Source organism: Podarcis cretensis (genome assembly GCF_951804945.1).
Source record: "Podarcis cretensis genome assembly, chromosome: 1".
NCBI lineage: Eukaryota > Metazoa > Chordata > Lepidosauria > Squamata > Lacertidae > Podarcis > Podarcis cretensis.
The window spans coordinates 104,880,889-104,900,390 of NC_137170.1; the positions used below are offsets into that span (position 1 = coordinate 104,880,889).

At 38.0% G+C, this 19,502-nt stretch overlaps 1 protein-coding gene across 2 annotated transcripts in view; it reads left to right on the top strand.

Annotated features, from left to right (window-relative positions):
• Nucleotides 1–17,371, top strand: part of ACVR2A (activin A receptor type 2A) — a 62,228-nt gene extending 44,857 nt beyond the window's left edge. The window contains exons 5-12 of one of the 2 annotated variants that reach the window (XM_079993770.1): nucleotides 2,951–2,974; nucleotides 5,697–5,840; nucleotides 6,958–7,101; nucleotides 8,078–8,223; nucleotides 10,088–10,202; nucleotides 11,208–11,346; nucleotides 12,381–12,511; nucleotides 13,579–17,371. In XM_079993770.1, the coding sequence (XP_079849896.1) occupies nucleotides 2,951–2,974; nucleotides 5,697–5,840; nucleotides 6,958–7,101; nucleotides 8,078–8,223; nucleotides 10,088–10,202; nucleotides 11,208–11,346; nucleotides 12,381–12,511; nucleotides 13,579–13,773 (1,038 nt within the window). In that variant the 3' untranslated portion in view covers nucleotides 13,774–17,371. The remainder of the gene's footprint in view (nucleotides 1–2,950; nucleotides 2,975–5,696; nucleotides 5,841–6,957; nucleotides 7,102–8,077; nucleotides 8,224–10,087; nucleotides 10,203–11,207; nucleotides 11,347–12,380; nucleotides 12,512–13,578) is intronic. The other variant, XM_079993771.1, reaches the window with a different exon arrangement.
• Nucleotides 17,372–19,502: the final 2,131 nt, after the last annotated feature.

The following is a 19,502-nucleotide window of genomic DNA, read 5'->3' on the forward strand; positions in this document are numbered from 1 at the left end:
TTCAGAGATCTTCTTTCCACTACACCCAGTTTCCTCATAGATTGGTCTCTATTACATGTTTCAGCTGCAGTTTTCAGCAGTTCAAAAATGCAGCTCAGTTCAGGAAAGAAAGTTTTGAATTTTGCAATAGTAGCTGATGGTTTATAGATAACTTTATAAGCTTCTGTTTTCTATGAACCAGCTGTGTTTAAAAGTTTACATATGTAATTTGATGAATAAATCTTGTCATAAAACAATTTTGCGGGAGCTAGTTAATGTGAGGATACTGGGTTTCATAAGGCTAGCCTGCATCTGCTGTTGCATGGTGGCTATTACTTAAATTGAATGTGCAAAATCATTCTTAGTAGCTAAGCGGAGTTTATTTACTGTTCTGGTTCCTTTAAAAGTGGCTCATCTTTCTCTTAATTTATTGTTAAACCAAGCTTGTGTTGCAAACACTTAAAAGCATGGTTCTGATTAAAAATGAAAGTGGTGAAATGAAGTTGGTCTTTCCATGACAATAAAAGCAACAGTCATGGGAAACTTGGAGTATTTCCATGTTTCAAGAGTGTCCTAACACAAAGTGCAAAGTGGAGGGATAGTGCAAGTCTGATTCTCAAAGCCTGTCGTCTCATGCTGCTGTGGAATGGGTTAAAAGGTCTGCCTTTCTTTCTTTCTTTCTTTCTTTCTTTCTTTCTTTCTTTCTTTCTTTCTACTTTTGTGGCATTACATTTTTTAAAAAAAATAATAATTTATTCTTAGTACTTAACTGTCATACGTATTAGTTGTTCATTTATTTTTTTAAAGTATACCCCGCCTTTCATCATTGTCATTACCAGGTTACAGCATGACATAAGAAAGAAAAAGAAAATCAGTAAAATGAAAACAACAAAAATCATTAAAACAATTAAAAACAGCTCAAGCAAGAAGACTTAGCTTTTTAGATTTTGTAATCTTCTTCCTCACTCTAAACTGATGCCTCCTTTCATTCTCTGAACATAAAATTTCAGTTTATTACTAACTTAATATTTATTTTATTTAAAATATTACATTCTCAAGGCTGCCTATATTATACATATTGCTGGTGTATAATATAAAAATACATATGCAGTACAAAAATATCAATATAATAATGGCCTGAACTTAGCAGATGTGTTGGAGTATATCTAAAATGTGTAAGTGTATCGGCACTGCAAATAGAAATAGTTGCAGCATTTCAGAAATGGTGTTGTTCTGCACATTATTCCTTGCTGTACTGATAGATTTTGGTGTTGGACAGTTTATCCTCTGAACAAAGCTTTTCGATATTGTGATTCTGTTCCTAGCATTACATGTTCCTTTCCTTTCCCATCCTCTTCTCTGTCTGGATTCTTTTTCAGCTTTGTCCTGTACCCCCTGTCTTTTTCTCTGCAGCTCTACTCTTTCCAGTGAACCCTTATATTTCTTTTCCATCCAGAGATGAAGGAGGATGTCCTCTTTTGTAAATTATATCCCACTTCTCTTGTCAGCAGGATCTAGGCCTTTTTGTTCGTATTTGTAAAAACTGTCATACTGTTGGTCTTTTACTAAATTACTATTTTAGGTTGGTATTTAGTAATATGAGGGTTGCATATTACCACTGTAGGTGGTTAATGTGGTTTGTAGCCACCTTTTTATTTTCTTCATTTCTTGTATTTTTTTTTAATAAATTGCTCATTCCCATTGGTGCTCAAGTAAAAGTGAACTAAATACAAATGATCTTTCAAAAATAAGCGAGAATCCATAAATAGGACATAAATGTTTTAAAGGTTTTTTAAAAAATATACCTTAGGCTCCAGATTTTGTTTCAGAAGCTCTGGAGTTTGTACAGTCATTGCCAGCATAAAACTTAAATGAAACTGAGGGTTTTAACTCAGAGTAATTTAATAGCAAGTCAGAGAACAAAATTGGGAGAAAACAGTGCATTTATAACATTTTTTTAGTTGACCTCCCAGAATAGAAGTATTAACTCTAAAAGTAAAAGTTCACTTTAAAAAGAAAGTTAAAATAGAGTTGTTTTTGTTTTTCTTCGTATTTTTGGATCTTGCTTCAGAATCTTTTAAGCTACCATTAGATGATGCAATGCTGCCCTCTGGTGTAATGTAGAAACATATCAAATTCTTCATACTTGCATATTACTTTAGAAAAGTTGAAAAGTTCATAGTAATGTCTATAAAATCATCTGTTTAATCGGTGATTGAACCCATGTTCGAAACTCACATTGTCCTACGCATGTTTTGCAACAAGGAATTTCATTAGTACAAGCAGTTTCTGAGCTCTGGGCGCAGTACTGCGCCTAAGATTTCAGATTAAAACTGGAAAGTGGAAGAAAAGGAGGGCCTTTTTCTGCCTCCCAAATTCCAGCCGCTCTCTGAAGACTGGAGAAGAGACCCTCTTAAGAATATAAGGGGGGTGGGCAGGGGAAGGACTAGACCATGTGAAAAATGAACATTATATTTTAGCTGCAGTTCATTCATTTTCAGCTTTGTATTCTTGTTATAAAAAAAGTGTGCCTAGACATTCCATTGTTGTGGCCATATCTCAGCTTTCATATCTCATTTTCTACCTGGATTGAACTCACTAGTGCTACGACTGCATTGTAGTACGTCACTGAGATTCTGCGACAATGGAAGCATGCTCGGATTTATTTCACATGGGTTATTTTGTGGAAACTTTATAAAATATCAATTTCAGCATTTGATTCTAAATACATGATATTAAATACTGAAATTTCATTTGTGTTGTACTGTAACTATTGCTGCATCTCTTACAGTCAGTGGAGAATTAATGTAAATTCTTGGGTGATTTTAGTTCTTGATTTTTCTTAAAGAGATCTATACAAAATCTTAGCAGTAACTTTTTAGTGCTTTCCTTTTATCACTTTTCATAAGCTTGTACTTAATTTTGGCTGTATGAAGTAATATTCTTTTGCCTGTGTGTTCTTCTTTACAAGCACGCCTTTCATATAATGATAGAGGTAAGAGGCATTGTTTTATTCATAGCCATGGATATGTGGAGTTGTAGACTGGAGCAGGACCTGGGCATTTATAAATGTTTGAGCTAAAAAATAATCATATATGGGAATTCTAGAAAGTACAGCTAAATTTCGTTCCTACAAATTGTTCTTTGTTTCTGTATCACACTATGTGGCTATGACTTGTAGTGGCATACCCCAGCATTTTAAGTAGAATAATCCTAACATTGTGCCAACTACAATCAACATGGAATTTATATTCTCTGGGGTCAAATTTTATATTGACATATATGCTGTTCTTTACAACTTTTATGGGTGCTTTTGGAAAAGTGGAGACAATAAGAGAAAACTGTGTTACATTGATAAGTTTTGACATGTAGCATGAATTTGGAAAACATAAGACCAAGGACCTTTGGGTATGTAAAGCTAGTCAAGCAGTCATTTCAATCATGACCATTGAATTTGTTCCATTGTATATTTTGCATTAAATCTATTGTTGTCATGATTGGGATTTGGCAATGAAATAGGCTTACATAAGATTTGCATTTTGTACACCTCTTATCTGAACACATATTCATGCTCCCCTTCCATGAAATATATCTGAAGGCAGATGAGTTGTTTATTACATAGAGAACTTATTTAACTGAATCTGTTTTTAAAGGTTCTGCATATTCTGTATTTATCAGTTATTATCCATCTATACTAATATTCATTGACACTGCTTTGCTTCTTGTTTTCAATGAGGATTTACTAGTTATTAGTAACTCCTGTTTTTATAGCTATGGCATGTTGCTAGAAGAAAATATCCAGAAAATGTGAAATAAATGCTAGTAGTAGTTTGACTATGACTGTAATTCATAGATTATCATTGGTAAAGGAAATAAATTAATGGCTTGATTCAGTTTGCTAAAGTCAGAAAGCAGAACCCCATAATATATTTGAAAGTTGCCCTTTTGTAACCTTTTATGCAGGGGCTAGTAAAGAGAGCTACAGAAACAGCAATTCATTAGTTTAACCTCTTGCCAGCTTTAACATTTGCTGTGCTGTGCTGCAAAGATCAGAGCTTGGAATTGAATGGAGGGTGTGTTCAGGGTACTGACAAATTTGCACAGTGACAGCTGCAGAGGGGTAGGAACATATGGGAGAAAGCCTTGCTTCCCTTTGGTGTCTTCACCCACCCCGACTGCAAGAAGTGAGAGTAGGAAGCATACTTCTTTCTCACTTCCTGCAGCAGCAGGGTGGGGAGGGGGAACATGAAATTGACCTGGCCTCCCTCCGCCCATCAATGTTTGACGTGAAAAGGATAAACACATTGAGAAGCGGTTTTTATTCCAAGGAAACCGTATCCCCTTCCTTGAGCAAGGCCCTGATGGGTGCTGAGGACTGCACCTTGCTCCAGTAAAAGAACAGCTGGGAGCCTGCATTAATCTCCCGATTGTACTTTGAAGGGCTGCCATTAGTGACCCCACACCTGAATTGTGTAGGTTGGGTTGGTGTGGCTTCCCCAAAACAGCCTCTCAGGCCAAATAAGGAAGGCTGGTGGCCCAAGTTTGGGCTGGAGGTTCCCCACCTTTGGAGTAAGGGCGAGGCAAGCTAGGTAGGAAGTTGCATATTAAAGGTAGAAGTTGGCTCTTTGAGAAGGAGCTCTTCAGTAAAGGAAAGAAGGAATAAAATTTGAACAACTGCCTTCCCTCTGGCTGAGTCCAAAGGCTGCCCAAGGCTTGTTCTCCCCTCAATGTATACAACATAGTGGGATGGGGAATCGAGGGGACATATCTGTTATATGCACAGCAGATGTGGGAGTCCATATAGATCAGGGGTGGCCAACTCCCAAGAGACAGAGATCTACTCACAGAGTTAAAGGCTGGCAGTGATCTACCCTCTTTTGGGGGGTTCGGGTCAAAGTTGGTTAGCTTTTTTTTAGGGAAGAGGAAGACCCCGTTTGGGGGGGGCAAAAATGTTGAGCTTCTTTGGAGGGAGCCAGTGATCTACCACAGACGTCAAGTGATCTACCAGTGGATCATGATCTTCCTGATGGGCGTGCCTGATATAGATAAACAAACTGCTCTTTATGTATTTGCATAACTTGGTTATCATTTGGAAAATTTGTTCCACATATTTGGTCTTGTGTATCTATCTATTAATTGTCAACCAAAACTGCCTCATAGAAGAGGGAAGCCTCTGTTTGTTTAGATAGGAAATGTCTAAAATAGGCACTGTAGGTTTTTATAGTGTTAAATAATTTTATAGTGTTTAAATGAAATGGTATGCATGCCTAAAAAGTGGTATTGCCATCTCATCTAGCCATGCAATTACACCTGGCAGGAGTAGTCACAACCTGTATGCTGAATGTTACAGAACCTGATACACGCAGCTTAAAGGGCCTCAGGTGACCACTTGAGTTCTTCAATAGTTCTCTTGGATGATAGTTTCAGCTGTGCCCTAGGAAATACTTGGTGCCTGATGTATGGTTCCTTATTGTAATGTGTTTTGAAAAATATTTTTTTCAAGGAGACACAGGTGCAGCCATTCAATTATCTCAACAAATACGATCTTGGTAAGGTTTGGGACACTGCTGTATTAAAAGCCCAGTTTGCCTTCTGCTGTAAATTTTATTGGCGGAACTTGAGCCCCCACCCCCCCAATGTGTATGTTTCCCCTTCTCCACGCTAGAGGATTGTAGTACAGAAAACTAGAGTTTAATGGGTATATCTGTTGTTTCTAGGATCCTGGACCACCACCTCCATCACCACTGATGGGCCTGAAGCCACTGCAATTACTAGAGATCAAAGCTAGGGGAAGATTTGGCTGTGTCTGGAAAGCTCAGTTGTTAAATGAATATGTAGCTGTGAAAATATTCCCAATACAGGTATATAAATATCCTTATTAAGTGCTACACTGCTGTGAATTAGAACTTCTTTGCAAATTGTTACATGTACAATCCAGAGAAATGCTGGAATTTCTTCCTTACACTGTTCTGAAAAGAGTAATATTACAGCAACCTATGAGTATCTAGCTACCTATCTATCTAGGGTGCAAAAGGCTCTAGGTGTACCATGAATTATGAGACAAATCAGGGCAATTTGAATAATTCTATTTTATTTAAGTTGGATTTCACTGTTAATAAGGCATGATATGGAGCTGCATCAGAGACTCTCTGAACTTCGGAGTGGTTTGGAGACTTTAGCTTTCGAAAGTGCATGCCCACCCTCCATGCAAAGCTAACTGCGGAAATTGGAGCTGCCCAGAGTGGCTAGGGAAATCCAGCCAGATGGGCGGGGTATAAATATATAAATTATTATTATTAACTTGAAAAGCAGCTTTTTGTCTGGGATTTAAATGAAGTTTATTATCATATGTGACACACATTAAGGGTCTGGCACCTTGATGTTAGTGTTGCTGTTTTTGCTAATTTCCATTGATTTCAGTTACAACTAAGTTTGTAGTCCTAGCCTCACTTACCTGGGAGTAAGCCCCTTTGAATTCATTGAAACTAATTTGGGCTGTAATCCTAACCCTACCTTTCAAGAAGTAAGCCTCAATGAAATCAACAGTATTTACTCCCATGTAGTAGGGTTAGCTGGATACCTAACCCATAGACTGCAATCCTAACTTGTTCCATCAGTGCAAGGATTTCTACTTGCACAGTGGAATTTCCTGCCCTTCTGCCCCTACACCCCCTAAATCTGTTCTGGGGGTACCCAGAAGAGGGGGGGAAGCTCCATTGCACAAGCAGAAATCCTTGTCCTGATGGAACAAATAAGTTGGTTACCATTCCTAGTCTGTATCCAACCCATTGTGTCTAAATGGACACAGGTCCGTATTTTCCAGGTCTCCTAAATTGCAAAGATTAGCAGTACTTAATTGGATGATTGTATAAAAGACTGGTTTTCTTTTGACAGTGAATTAGGGAAATGTTATGAAAGTGTAGAAGAGATTTTTAATTAACATTTTGAATATATTAAAACACTTTTTTTCTTTTTAAGGACAAACAGTCATGGCAAAATGAATATGAAATATACAGCTTGCCTGGAATGAAGCATGAAAACATACTACAGTTTATTGGTGCTGAGAAACGAGGCACCAACATTGATGTTGATTTGTGGCTAATAACAGCGTTTCATGAAAAGGTTTGTTGTCTTTGTCAAGTACTACAGTTTTCATAACAGCTCCCTACTGCCCACCGCCTCTGAAAAAATGTTTGTTGTAAGAAAATGGATTTGGGGTATAGTCCTAAAGCATCTGTACTTCAACAGGCTATTAAAAGTAGTTCTGGCCCTCAAACAATGAGTGTTTGCTGCGAATGTATATGGCAAAAAAGGGGGGCATTCTTGCTTCTACCATATTAGGCTAATGTTAAATTGTATTATGGACCTTGGGGGTGGAAAAGCTCAGCACGAAGTCCCCCCCCCCCCCATATGTATATTACGTTTATCCTCCCATTCTTTAAAACAAACAAATATGCAGTGTGGTTTATATCCACAGAGCTAATGGCTTTTAATTCTACTTTCAGTTCTGTTGAACTGAACTGAACACCACAGTTCTGTGGTGTGAAACCATCTCTGTATTCCCACTGCATTCCCTACCCTATGATCTTAGGCACAGAGTATCTTGGGTATCTATGGTTTTAGAACTGTGGATGTAATTAAGATGGGTGCCTAAATGTGTGTGCTATTCTCTATGTTCCTTGGAAATTTCCATGCAAGTTCTAAAGCCCGTTCTAGCTTACCAGTGGCTATTTTTTCCCTTATGAGTAAATCTGATAGAATTAGACTGAACGGGAGTTCAGGATAATTGTCACATTGGAAATCAAACAGTTACCATGTCATCTCTAACAGGCATGCAGAGCTGCATTCTAAATGTGTATGCAAACTTCTTTCTTGCAGCAGTATTGGAAATGGTGTGGCTCTGTCTTGATATTGCAGTGAATAAGGAGAAGCCTATGCTAGTCAAAAACATGTTTGTGTACATTGGAGCACTTGCAAAGATCTGCAGCTGGGACACTTGTACTAGTTGTTTTACACCTATATCTTGTTATAGCCGGTTTGGGAGGGGACTATGTTGAAAACCTGTAAGATGTAAAAAAAATTATTCTCTGTTGTTTAGGGTTCGCTTACTGACTTCTTGAAGGCTAATGTAGTCTCATGGAATGAGCTATGTCACATTGCAGAAAGTATGGCTAGAGGTTTGGCATACCTTCATGAGGACATCCCTGGTCTAAAAGATGGACACAAACCAGCTATATCCCATAGGTAAGAGATTTCACATACAGTGGTACCTCGGGTTAAGAACTTAATTCGTTCTGGAGGTCCGTTCTTAACCTGAAACTATTTTAACCTGAAGCACCACTTTAGCTAATGGGGCCTCCCGCTGCTGCTGTGCCGCCGGAGCACAATTTCTGTTCTTATCCTGAAGCAAAGTTCTTAACCTGAAGCACTATTTCTGGGTTAGTGGAGTCTGTAACCTGAAGCATAAGTAACCTGAAGCATATGTAACCCGAGGTACCACTGTACTAGCTGAACTGTCACTGCATCTTAAATGTAAACAGAATAAATTAACTTCACAATCCTTCAGAAGTCCAGTAGTTGTATTATTTTATGTGATTGCATGACTGTAAGAAGTATATCATGTTTAGAGTTACGAAAAGCAACATTTGTGTGTTGGTTGCCAAATTTAATTGATGTTTATTTTGACAGTTTATATATCATTTATTTACAACTGTAGTGTGTGAAATACTCATTACGGTGAAAATAAAAAAGAGTTAAAACGATAACATCGTCATTAAAATAAAATAATTAAAATAAAAACAATTAAAATAGTATAATTTCCATCTCACTTACCTAATTCCAACCGCATCTGATGGGGTAGGGTTTCACATAAAAAAAACTTTAGGCCACTTTATAAATATGGTTCTGAAAGAGGAGGAGAACCTCAGGCCCAGGACCCAAATGCTCCCCCCCCCCACTGCTTTATCTGGTCCACAGGATTCTCCTAAGCTCGTCTCTCTCACTGGGCCTTCACTATGCCCTCCTGGAGTGCTCTGGCCAGGATAGAACATGTCCTTGAACCTTGGTGATGCCTCTTGCTTGCCTAGATGTGTGTGGATCTGAGGGAATGAAGGGGCTAAAAAAAGGGGGGCTAAAAGCGACACCCCCTACCCCCCCACTCTAAAAAGTGAGTTTGAAAGTGCCATCTGACACATTTCTTTCTCTTAAATACTATTATAGTGATACTTCGACTGAAAAGCCACTTTTCCATTACATATGCAGTGCAACTAGACACCAATATTAGTTTCGATGGATGAATGTATTTCTCATGGAGATGCTTGTGGCGTTGAAGGGCAAGAAAACTTGTTACTCTTTAATTATATGACTGCGTATTTTACTGCTAAAAACAGCAGGTGCCTTCACCTCTTCAATTTAAGACTAGGGCTTAGGAAGAATACAAAAATAATAGTTTACCTGTGTTGAGTTGTGCCCAACGGCAAGGGGAGTTCAGGTTTTAGTTTTCCCATGCCTCCTTGCAGAATCACACAAATACAGAAAAGGTCTGAAACTCCAGCTTTCTGCCCCAGATTTGTGAAGCTTGTGAAGTAAAGTTAGCAAACTGAAAACCTCTCTGAAGTGGCTTGTGGTAGTTCTTACACCATTACTATTCCTTCACTTGGCCCAATGAAAGCAATCGTTTAAAAAGAACAAACCGTGATTATGGCATGGAATGAGCGTGAGTTCAGGATCCTCTCCCCAATTCATATTAAATGGTTAGGAGAGAAACTGCCTCTCCTTTCTGCCCTCTACTCAATTCTCTATAGAGGAATGGTGGAATGATTTGTTTCCCTTCCCATTAGGATTTTGAACGGGCTGCAGCAGAGAGATGCACCTTAAGAGCAAACAGCCTTCCTTCTCTGTACAGGACTCAGAAGGCCCAAGGGTTGCTGGCGATCACTGCTTACAGCTTTGTAAAAGCCAACATTTGTGAGCCCCTGATGATAGTTACACTTAATGAATAAATCTAAGCTGAGGTTCAAACATATGCAGGTGTTGTTCAGCAAGGTATTTTTAAGCTTTATGATTATGTAGCAATTTTTATATTGGTGCATGTTTTCTTTTTTTCAAGGGACATCAAAAGCAAGAATGTGTTGTTGAAAAATAATCTTACAGCTTGTATTGCTGACTTTGGCCTTGCATTAAAATTTGAGGCTGGGAAGTCGGCAGGTGACACACATGGTCAGGTGAGTTTAAAGTTTAAATAATTGTGATTCTTTTTGGGATTGAAATAAATTTCCCTATTTTCTGGAGTTTTCCATGAGTGGGAGGAGGCTTGTAGACTTGTTGTTATGAAAATCCGACTAGGTCTATCACATCAGTTTTGAATGCTTTCTCTTGATAAAATGTGGCATAGTAATCATTGATATGAGCACTTTAACACTGCAGAGAAACTACCGTATATACTCGAGTAGAAGCCAACTTATTCAGCACATTTTTTATGGAGAAAGCCCCCCTCAGCTTACACTCGAGGGAGGTAGTGGCGGAGGGACGAGCGACCCGAAAAGCTGCTCTTTCCTCCTCCTCTGCCTTTGCCGCTGTCGGCGGCAGTGGAGGAGTTACGAGCAGCCCGAAAGCAGCCCTTTCGGGCTGCTTGTTCTCCCTCCACTACTGCCGCCACCACCAGGTTTGTGGTGTGGTGAACCGGCTTATACTTGAATCAATAAGTTTTCCCAGTTAGATGCCTCGGCTTATATTTGGGTCGGCTTATACTCAAGTATATACAGTAATACCAAGTAGGAAAATTTAAACTGTTAGTTTGCTTTCAGACATGGTTCTCCTTCCCTTTATGAAGCCTGAAAGAGACCTAAAACATAGATATATGTAATTTTGGGGCAGGATGGAGCACACACCTTTGCCAACAGTTCTTGTATCTCCTAATTCCTTTATTAGCCATTTTGAAAGAATGCTGATGGCTACTGAAACATAAAAAATAATAATAATGCTCTTTTAGTATGCAATATTCTGGACAGTTTACTTGTTAAGAAATGTTATTGGATTTTCTTTTGGTTTAGAATGCGAGCTATTCCAAAGTAAAATGAAAGACTTCAGAGCTTTACATAATTTCCATTCGAATGACAATTAACGATGTTTAAAAATTTCTCTAGAACACATGCTGGATGTTAGCAGATTTTGAAACCTGAATTACATACGGTTGTGACCCTAACATCTAGTGATTATTTATTTTCAAGGTTGGAACCCGAAGATATATGGCTCCAGAAGTGTTAGAAGGTGCCATAAACTTCCAGCGGGATGCATTTTTGAGAATAGACATGTATGCCATGGGACTAGTCCTGTGGGAACTTGCATCGCGATGTACTGCGTCAGACGGTAAGTAAAATGTATGTGTGTTGTACACAAATGAAATGTTCTAAGCTCATATTCTTTCCGCTGGATACATATAAAGAGAAATTAAAGCAAAATTGTCCATGACTGTTGGTACAGAACCCAGAAAACAGCATCTGACCGGAGTCAGCAAACAGCCCACTCATCTTGAAATCTACCCATGTAGGAGGTTACCAGGAGCAAGTAGTAGCTTAATCAAATTCTCGCTGTTGAAGCAGACTGTAGTGCAATCTGTTTCTACTATTTTCTGCAGTCTTTCAGCAATGTAGGAGTGGAGCAGATAATCTTACATATAATTACAGAATGCAGGGTTGAAGCAAGGTGAATTCACCTTACAGAAGGGAGCAGAAGTGGTTTTCTAAAGGGTATTTGTAGATATCTTGCAAAAGCAGAGTGTTGAGATGGCCATCCATTCATTAATATGGATATCTGAACGTGTGTGAATGAACTCTGAGTAAGCCCTAAGCCATCAACCCAAACTGATCAAACATGTCAAGGCAAGAATAAAATGTATTTGGGGTTGTAACTAACTTCAACTGAACTTTGGAGTGAGTTGTTACCCTTATAAAAACATCCTGGCATGGTATGTTTCCCTCTGCAGTTTTTAATGCTTGGAGAGCAAACTGACTGTTCTTTGGGGACATTGTGTACTGAAGTGCAATGCCTATGCCCTAAAAGGGCAGACTTAAAGAACCACTGACCTCAAGTTGCTGCACAAGATGTGCTTCTAGAATATGGGGATTCCCCCATACCACAATTTTTAAGTTTCCACATGCAAGAATTTGGATGGAACATCTTGACTTGTCTATATTTTACTGATAATAGAAGCTTAACTGAAATTGTGAATTGAACCCCACATTCTGTAGAAGATAGGTGCATGAACCATGGGAGATTCATTATGCTCAATGAACAGCCATGGGCATGTTGCCAACTTTTAGCCTAGTGTTCTACCCTAAGCAGCATGGAAGAAAGATGTTTAAATGTGATTTACCTAACAGTTTATCTTTTTTAAAATACAGGACCTGTGGATGAGTACATGTTGCCTTTTGAGGAAGAGGTGGGCCAGCATCCCTCCCTTGAAGATATGCAAGAGGTTGTAGTACATAAAAAGAAGAGGCCTGTCTTGCGAGAGTGTTGGCAGAAGCATGCTGTAAGTAATATGCTCAAACTTGCAGGGTAATATTGAAGCTTCCATTTGTAATTAAATGAAATTTCACCTGCAGAAATGTTGTTTTAAAAAATCTATAGTGAAACTAAGATTCAGGGTACCGGACTATATTTTTGGAGAAGTTTAGACCAAGGGATGTTTAAAAAGTTTTACTATCTTTCAGGTATTTATTTGGAGGCAGTAACATATTCAGCTGTTTAACATGTTTCTTGAAGTTCAGGGGGGAAATCATAGGCACAATTGAGCATAAATTGAGCATTTTAAAAGTAATGAATGGGGCTTTGTCACAATTAACGTAGATCCAGTTGATTTCTATGGGATTACATTGTGACTGTCTTCTGCCAGATCCTAATGGTGTTTCAAATTGGTGTGATGCAAAGGTAAACCACAACTGTTGGTCTTGCTCTCTCTGTGTAATAGAAATCACAGATTTATAAAAGAGCCTGTAAGAATGATCATTTAAAAATTGTGAAACATTTTGTAGTACTGTATACTTCAGATGTTTAAAATTGTAAAAAATTGTCTCGTCTCAGAGCGCAAAAACTCATGGCTCAGCCAGTTTGCAAGAAAGTTTATTGAATGAAAATTGGCTTGCAGTGTTACTTCATTGCAAGTTGCCATTAATACTAGTAGTAATGTTTATGTATAATGGTTTCACAGGATTTTTCTCCTTTAGAATGTAAAAAGTTGATAACCATGATCTTGACTTGGACACCTGCTTAATTGGTAGCAAGTGCATGCACATAAAGGAGAACAAGTGTGTAATACACTTTCTGCAGCCCAAATCGAAATGCTGGCTGCAGAATTAGGCAGTTTCCAAGCCATCTTCAAGAGCAGCCTCATGCACAGAATGTTTAAGAGTTCTCCGAATGGGAGGTTATTAACTTCGTTTTTAAAGAAGTGTGTGTTACTATAAGAGGGATTCAAGTTTCTTCTAAGATTATCACATGCTTGACAGCTTACGTCAAAAATTGAATGTTTCCATTCTAATTACGTTGTTGATGATGATTACTTTGTATTTAATGTAATTTATACACCTTCCTTTTTAGGGAATGGCAATGCTCTGTGAAACAATAGAAGAGTGTTGGGATCATGACGCAGAAGCTCGATTATCAGCAGGCTGTGTAGAGGAAAGGATTATTCAGATGCAAAGACTAACAAACATTATAACAACAGAGGACATTGTGACTGTGGTCACCATGGTGACAAATGTAGACTTTCCTCCCAAAGAATCCAGTCTATGATAGCTACAATGATCACACATCTTTACCCATCAGACTCTGAACTGGAGCTGCTAAGCTAACGGGCCTGTTTCTGCTCAACAGTTTTCTCTGTGTGAAATTATGGAATGGTAAGTTTGTCTTTGGAGTGTGAGTAGGAAGACGCCTCCTTGCCCTACTCCAGACATGAATCCAGGAGACTTACTGCATTCCTTGCATATGCCAGAAGTACATGGGCCTGAGAATACGGCAAGGTGATGTTTCAGGAACTTATTTGAAGAACATGGACCTATCCTGGCTGGTGAAAGATTTTAAAAGCTGACATTGTATTTCTTAATATGTCAGAGACACTAATTCCTTAAAATGAACTACTGCTATTTTTTTTTTTAAATCAAACATTTCATTTCAGATTTAAGAAAAAAGGGTAACTTGTTTTTATTGCATTTGCTGTTGTGTTTATATAAATGACTATTGTAATGCCAATATGACACAGCTTGTGAATGTTTAGTGTGCTGCTGTTCTATGTAATCAACGTGGGATCTAGCAAAAAGGCTTCCAAGCATTACTTAACCTCCCTCAACAAGGTATACCTCAGTTCCACCTATGCTAAATTGACAACACTAACAAAACTGAAATAATTAATTGATCTGAATTTTGTAAAATATGTATTACAGATTCACAGTGTTTTTTTTTAAATAAAAAGATGGTAAGCTGTGCTTCATGCCAACAGACAATGGCCATTCCTAAAACAGTGGTATTAGCCTTTCTGTGTTCTAGCTTGTGTATAAAAAAGTATTGTTTGAAATGGCAAATTGCCCGGTTTTTAGTTTAAAGCTTTATTTTACCTCCACTTCCCAAAATATTGCATACATTTATTTTACTAAATATTATTTAGGTTTGCTGTGTGACAATATTTTAAAGATTTAAGCATGACTTAAAAATTAAATTTTTATGTGAGCTATGGCACTGGAAAGCTCTTAATTTTAATTCTTTTTAAGGAATATTTTTTTCCAATCTATGTATGTTAATGTTCTGCCTAGTGTATTTTCTGTTTCACTAAACAGGATACAGCACCTTCTGTATCACTGTTTCAGGATCACCTCAGGAAGCTTCATTACCCAGAACTCCTCACTCTTCATGTGTTGCCTTTTGCAGCTTCACAACACTTGATTTTTGGTGCCGACTTGTCAGAGTAGTATTTTTCTGTGATGCATAGGTTTGCCCTGTGGTCACTAAATTAAAAATAAGTTACACATTCGCTCTCAAAATATGCTTGCCATCAAATGCAATTATTTCTGTAGAGATTACAATGTAGCACAGTCTAGAAAAAACAACCCTACAACTTTAAATTTAAACTACTGTATTCAAGAGTTATAGGCATTTAAGAAGTTAAGCCTTACCATAAAAAAAGAAAACTCTAGTAACTGGGCAGCAGGTAGACAGGTGCCAAAGTACTTCTCAAAAGTAATAATACACTAGAGTTATTTGATCAGCTACATGTACACAGGCCAAAGTAAGTTAACTGTCTAAAACTAAAGTACAGAACCAACAGTAGCCAGTGTTACGAGATTCTGGTCAGGTGCATTAGACTTTTAAATAGTGTTTTTTAATGTCACAATCAGAAGTTCACTGTGAATGTTCTTGTAACAGTTATTTATTTAAGCCAGTGTTTTCTTATGTACCAAATCTCTGGGAACAAATAAGAATTATTTATTAACAAAATTTTGATCACCAAACTTGCTAGGAAGAGCAGTAATAGCAGAGTTGTTTTGTGTGTAACTGGCATACCACCCAGAGGTTTTTTTAATTTATCTTTTTTTCTGTAGCTGTAAGAACCCCATGGTCTGATTGGGTTAAAAATACTGTTGGGCACAATTGCTATTTTTCTTTGTTGACAGAGAGGGACTTTGAATTATTATTATTATTATTATTTGGACTAAGGTAAATTATGTGCTTGCTTCTGATTTTAGGGCTTGATATAACAACTTAAGAAGTCTTGCCTGAAAATATCCAAATGGACAGATTTTAGGACAATGTAGGAACTGTGTATTGGTGATTATCCAGAAACATGTAAATACAATAACAATTTTAAAACACAGTTGCCATGTTTGTTTTGGAGAATCTACTCCAATTTTTAATAGAGCAGCTTTCCATCAAACACTAATTTCCACCAATATGATCCTTGAGCCAGGTGGCAACTTTTCTCTTGTGTATTTTTTGCTAGTGCATTTCCGTTTGCAGGTCATATAGGGAAAATCATCAGAACTTGACAATCAAATGGGGTAATGTCTCCATCCTTTTTTTAAAAAAAATGACTTTTGAAATCCCCCAGTAAGTACCTTTATTCAGATTTTTAGAGAATTATCATGAATTAATTGTTCAGGAAAAATATCTTACTTTTTAAAAGCTATTTTGGTAGAATCTGTGAAATTGCTAAAATTCACCAAACTGTAGATCCATATTTAAGATATTGCAGAGAACCTCAACATCTTTGTTTCCAACTTATGCGGAAAATGTAGAGGTGGGCAAGTTTTAAAATGCTTAAGCCAAGACCCACAAATAAAGCCACATATTAAGAGAGAAAAAGACTGAGCTAGGATGCTCTGGTTTCTGGCAGATATTGTGACCATTGTTGCTTTTTGTATTTGAACCATACAGCGTGTGTGGATCTGGCCAGCTCGGGTGGTTTACCTTGTATTTTTGACTTGTGAAGAAAAGCTAGGGCTATGGCTCAAGCTTTCAGTTGTCTTTGGTTTGCCTGTATCTACTTAGTTGGCTGCCATATAATTGCCACAGAATTTAACTGATTAGCCAGTTTTGTGATCAACTCAGAAGTCTAAACCCTGCAATACCTTTTCAGTTTGTGTTAGATGCTAAGAACTTATATCACATGATGCATGACTACTCTTTGTACAGTTCCTACTAAATATAACTTAGCATTTCGGAACAGATTGTGCCTCGTAATTGTTGGAGTTCTTTGACCTAGCGTTCTCATTCATGGTGGTATTCTGAAAATGAGTCTGGATTAAAATACACAACATTATACCTTCTTTGATAGCGAAATCCATGTGGAGTAGCTCTTGCATAACTAAGGTGTAATCAGATGTAGTAGTAATAAATATTGTTCATACTACAGTTCTACAGAATAAATTGCTGATTGTAGTTTAACAAAGTGAGGTGACTTGATTGGTTGACCTTTTTCCAGTTTTCTCTTTTTAACCTTTTTAATGCATTTTTATTAGGAATATTTGGTATAAGATGCAGAAAGCTATGTACAGGATTATGAGCAAACAATGATAGTATCCTTGTTGGAACACCATTTACCTCAAGATACTCAACCAGCAGTACGTTTTGGTTTTTTTTAAATGCACACTCAGTCCATATAAGATGTTACCTCTCAAGATATTGGTAAGCAATTATTTTAGCTTTACTCTGTACTTGTCAGTGTTCTTGGCACAGGTGGTTGTACTACTGTCAAATTGCTCTTGCTATTTTTTGGCAAGTATTTAAAAAGAAAATAACCCCCATTCTGGATAAGTGATTGTGAAATATTGTATAAATAAAATGTATGCGCTCTTTCCTTATTCCCACAAAGATGAATAAAAATTTAAGTGACTACTAAGATTGGCATAGTCTTTCTCCCCTGCCCCATTTTAATTCTGTGAATTTATGTATGCTGGATGGCATTCAACATTTTACACATTCCCAAGACTTCTGCTTTCTCTGCAATATTTATTCCAGGGGGTCCCCAACTTTCTGGAACCGATGGGAGGGGGGAAGGGGGAGTCCTGTTGTGCAAGCAGAAGACCATTGCAGAATTCGGTAGGAACATATTGCCCAGTATGTTTATACTCCCTTGCTCTTTCATTCAGAAGTGGTTGAAAAAAGGGATGATCCGAACTACTCTCTACATTCTTAAGCAGGCCCTTGCTAAGCTGACAACTGCGACTGGATTTCTCCCACCACCACCAGTGTAAACAGCCGTGTTTAAGATTAGAATAAAAAGACACTGTCTTTCTGTACATGTTTTAAATTAGTGTGTGAAGCCTTTCTAGATGTTGTCATGGCACTATTTTGGTATTCACCCTCATACAATTGCAAGGGTATGAGAGGGGAAGAGCACAACTGCACTCAGTTCTCATCCCTGCCACTTTCCATATATTGGAGCGAGGGCCTGAACAAACAAAACGGCTGTACAATGGCTTTTGGAACCTTGTGTTTGTACAAACAGGGCTCCTAAATTTGAAGGACAGTGTATTTACATAAACCCTACTTTTTACCAAGTGAGAAAAACTGAAGGCTCATTCAGAATTTGTCTACCAATATGTAATGAATTCTGGCTGTTGATGGAATCACTCCTGTGATTACAGATTGTCTGGAGACAACATATGGACCAAGAGCTACTGAACTCTCTCCTCTATAAGCTGTTACATTTGCCTGATACTAGTAAACAAATAACCAATAAAGAGATCTTGTCTGCTCTTTTGTTGCAGCTAAAGTGGGCTGAGGGAAGAAGAGAAAGTCTGATACTTAACTACCAAAGCAATACCAATGTAAAGGGATAGTAAAGGCTGCTCAATACTCTCATCAATTGCTCTTGTGTGGATGAATACGTGACTGTTTGCATGGCAGGCATGCAGGCCTTGACTGAAAATACCACACACACACCCCAAAAAACACCCCCACTTATATCGTCTGATTCTGCACTGTGAACTATGGTGGTAACCCTGTCTTCCAAAGTGTGTGTAAGACACTATCACATCTAACACAACAACTGGGACTGCAAATTAAAGTGACAGCAGATATTCATACATGTTTCTTCCCAAAGGTGAAGCTCTCTCCATGATGCTTTCCCTTCACCCAGGCTTACTACTTCTACCAGATTACAACTGGGAAGGAGGAGGAATTTGGGGATGGACTGCAGGAAAGTGCATCACACAGACCTGCGATCTTAAATTGTATCTGCTGCTGCTGGCATTGTTATCCTAGCATGGGGAGTTTCTTACCTACAGTCATTTGGAGCACTTGCAGGTGTGTGTGTGTGTGTGCGTGCGCGCGCACACACACACACACACACACATGGGGGTTCCTTCTACTGGTCATAAATAGCCATAAATATTACTGACACAAAACAGTTCTTTCTGGTGCATAATGGGCCACAATTTTAAATCTACTTATACAACTGGTTTTCATCAAGTGGTTTTGTACTGCCGAATAAGCCAAATATCCACATACAGTTTTACAATAGCCTGATAAAATACAGTCAACTGAGAATGACATTTCCTTATTTCTGAAGTCTATTGTGTGCGTGCTCTGGCCCTATCTCCTAAAGAAAATAAATGCCATACATTATTTAACAGCAGTTTATAGTTTACCATGACAGTGTGCAAAAAGGTGCGCTGATAATGTATTGTATCCAATCAAACAATTGAAAATACAAATCCAGTTTTTTCTCTCCCTCCCCCCCCCCCCCCCCCCCATTATTTACTCTCCATTCAAGTCTAAGATTACTATACAGGTGTGTAGCTATTTCAGAATTTTAAAAGAAGCAACAGAAGAAAATAGAGCGTGCATATATGGCAAAGACACATGAGGTAGTTTAGAAATAAGTACTAACAAGACAACCAAGTTAAATTTGCACAAACATACCAATGCCCAGTAGCTGCTTTGATAATATAGATCCAACACTAAAAACTAGCTCCAGAGAATCATGAGTTATCTGCTGCTCTTGAAACTTCTGGGAATTAAAGGGA